The sequence below is a fragment of the Neoarius graeffei genome, chromosome 17, assembly GCF_027579695.1.
Source record: "Neoarius graeffei isolate fNeoGra1 chromosome 17, fNeoGra1.pri, whole genome shotgun sequence".
Lineage (NCBI taxonomy): Eukaryota > Metazoa > Chordata > Actinopteri > Siluriformes > Ariidae > Neoarius > Neoarius graeffei.
Window position 1 is genome coordinate 34,988,322 of NC_083585.1, and position 2,071 is coordinate 34,990,392.

The following is a 2,071-nucleotide window of genomic DNA, read 5'->3' on the forward strand; positions in this document are numbered from 1 at the left end:
TATGCACATGGGGAGAAAAACTAATGTGTTTTTGGAATGCCCAGAAGCAAAACAGGACATGTGATAATCAAATATAAGACAAGGCACATTTATGGATCGATGTTACAAAAATGAATGTATGTCAGATTGTTTAGTTGTCACAGTTTGAAGGACACTTTTTTTTGTCTGTGTTTTCATCTAAGTTAACTTTTTTCCCTGAAAATGCTTCAGAGAACTGTTAGCTAGAAAGACTTAATAGATGAGCAATGTAAAAAGGTGGTTTTTTTTTTTTTTACCCCAAACAACTAAATTATTTTGCAAAATGTATTGTGTAATGAGCATGAGATTAATATTATTGGGAGCAACAATATTATTTCTGTAATAGCTTTGGCAAATATACTGCAATGAAATTCTATAATTTGGAATGCAATACTTTATGATAAGTGTGAGTCCCTCAAGGAACTGCGCAGTTTGATAGGTATTTCTATTACAAGATATTATACAAAAAATCACAGAACTGTAAAAGTTGACAGAAATTTCATTGGATATGGTTACAATTCATTCATTAAAATCTATAATTTTTTATCTACCTCAGGCTTTTTGTAACATTGCATATAGGGTTGCAGAACTGAATGCTTAGAAATCTTGAGACATGTTGGCTCCAGTACAAAATAGTTCATTTACAACATTTGCACTTACAGGTTTTCATGATTTGGGAGAATGGGAGCCCATTTTATCCATTCCCTATCTTCTTATGTTTTTATTGTCTTCTGCTTCAAACCTTACAATCATATATTTAATTACATCTAAGAGGGCTCTTCACTCTCCTATGTGTATACTAATTGGTCTTATGGCAGTTGTGGACTTCTCTTTACCAATATTTTGTGTACCAAATATGCTGCTAAGTTTCTTATTTAACTGGAAAGGAATTTCACTTGTGGGCTGTTTGGTGCAAATGTTTTGCATTCACTGTGTTGGTACATTTCACTCTACTATATTGCTTTGGATGGCTCTGGATCGCTTTTTTGCTATATGTAGACCTCTTTATTACCACAAATACATGAAAATGCCCAGTTTTCTAAAGTTTGTTATTTTTCCAATCATCAGAAACGTGTTCTTAATTACCACAATGGTTTCTTGGGCTGGAAAATTGACTTTTTGTGCAACAAATGAGATAGATCATTGTTTTTGTGAACACATGGCATTGGTTCAGCTGGCATGTGGAGATATTACCATTAACAATGCAATAGGGCTTTTGGGTATTTTTCTTACAGTAACTGCTGATTTTATTTTCATTACAGTATCATATATAGTAATACTTTCTTCTGTCCTGAGATCTGGCAAGGCCTGCTTAAAGGCTGCTAACACCTGCATTACTCATTTAATTGTCATGGCAGTGAGTCTGACTTTTGCTTTAACTGCCTTAATGCCATACAGACTAAGAAACAACTTTTCTCCCTCCAGCCGTGTCTTCCTGAGTACAATGTACATACTTTTTCCGAGCTGTTTTAATCCAATTATTTATGGAGTAAGAACCAAAGAAATAAGAGAACAGTTTCTGAAATTCATGAAACATTTTAAGGTCTTTCCAAAGTAATCATGTAATGTACTGTATATTGCATCACATATAAAACATGCCTTGACAACAACCAAGTTACTTTTTATCAGATTTTTTTTTGCCTTTATATAATTGCAATTTTAAAGAGTTAACTGAAAATTATTTTTAATAAATAAATAAATGATTAAACAAACAAACAAAGATGCTGACAAACTGGGAATATAGACTTTTATTCAATTGCTATGATGGGTCGATTGAGTGTAACATCTTTAGAGAGGAGGGAAGAGAAATTAAACTTGTATTCCAGCTCTGAGTGACCATAGCTTTGCATGTACAGCCTCCCCATCCACTAGCTAGGTCTATCTTATTGCATGACAACTACCATCTGGTAAGGGCAAAGTCTAACCTGCACTGTATCTTATCAAACTGATGCTTATGCATCATCATAAATCAGTTGATCATGGTTGGAGGAGAGGATACTTTCCCTCTTCCATATACATGGGCTCATAGATGGAAAAAAATGCCAAATTGTAA

At 33.7% G+C, this 2,071-nt stretch overlaps 1 protein-coding gene across 1 annotated transcript; it reads left to right on the forward strand.

Annotated features, from left to right (window-relative positions):
• Positions 1-631: 631 nt before the first annotated feature.
• Positions 632-1,576, forward strand: LOC132864678 (olfactory receptor 52K1-like). The gene has a single exon (XM_060898094.1). It carries the CDS (start codon positions 632-634, stop codon positions 1,574-1,576), a length of 945 nt encoding a protein of 314 aa, XP_060754077.1.
• The last annotated feature ends 495 nt before the right edge of the window (positions 1,577-2,071 follow it).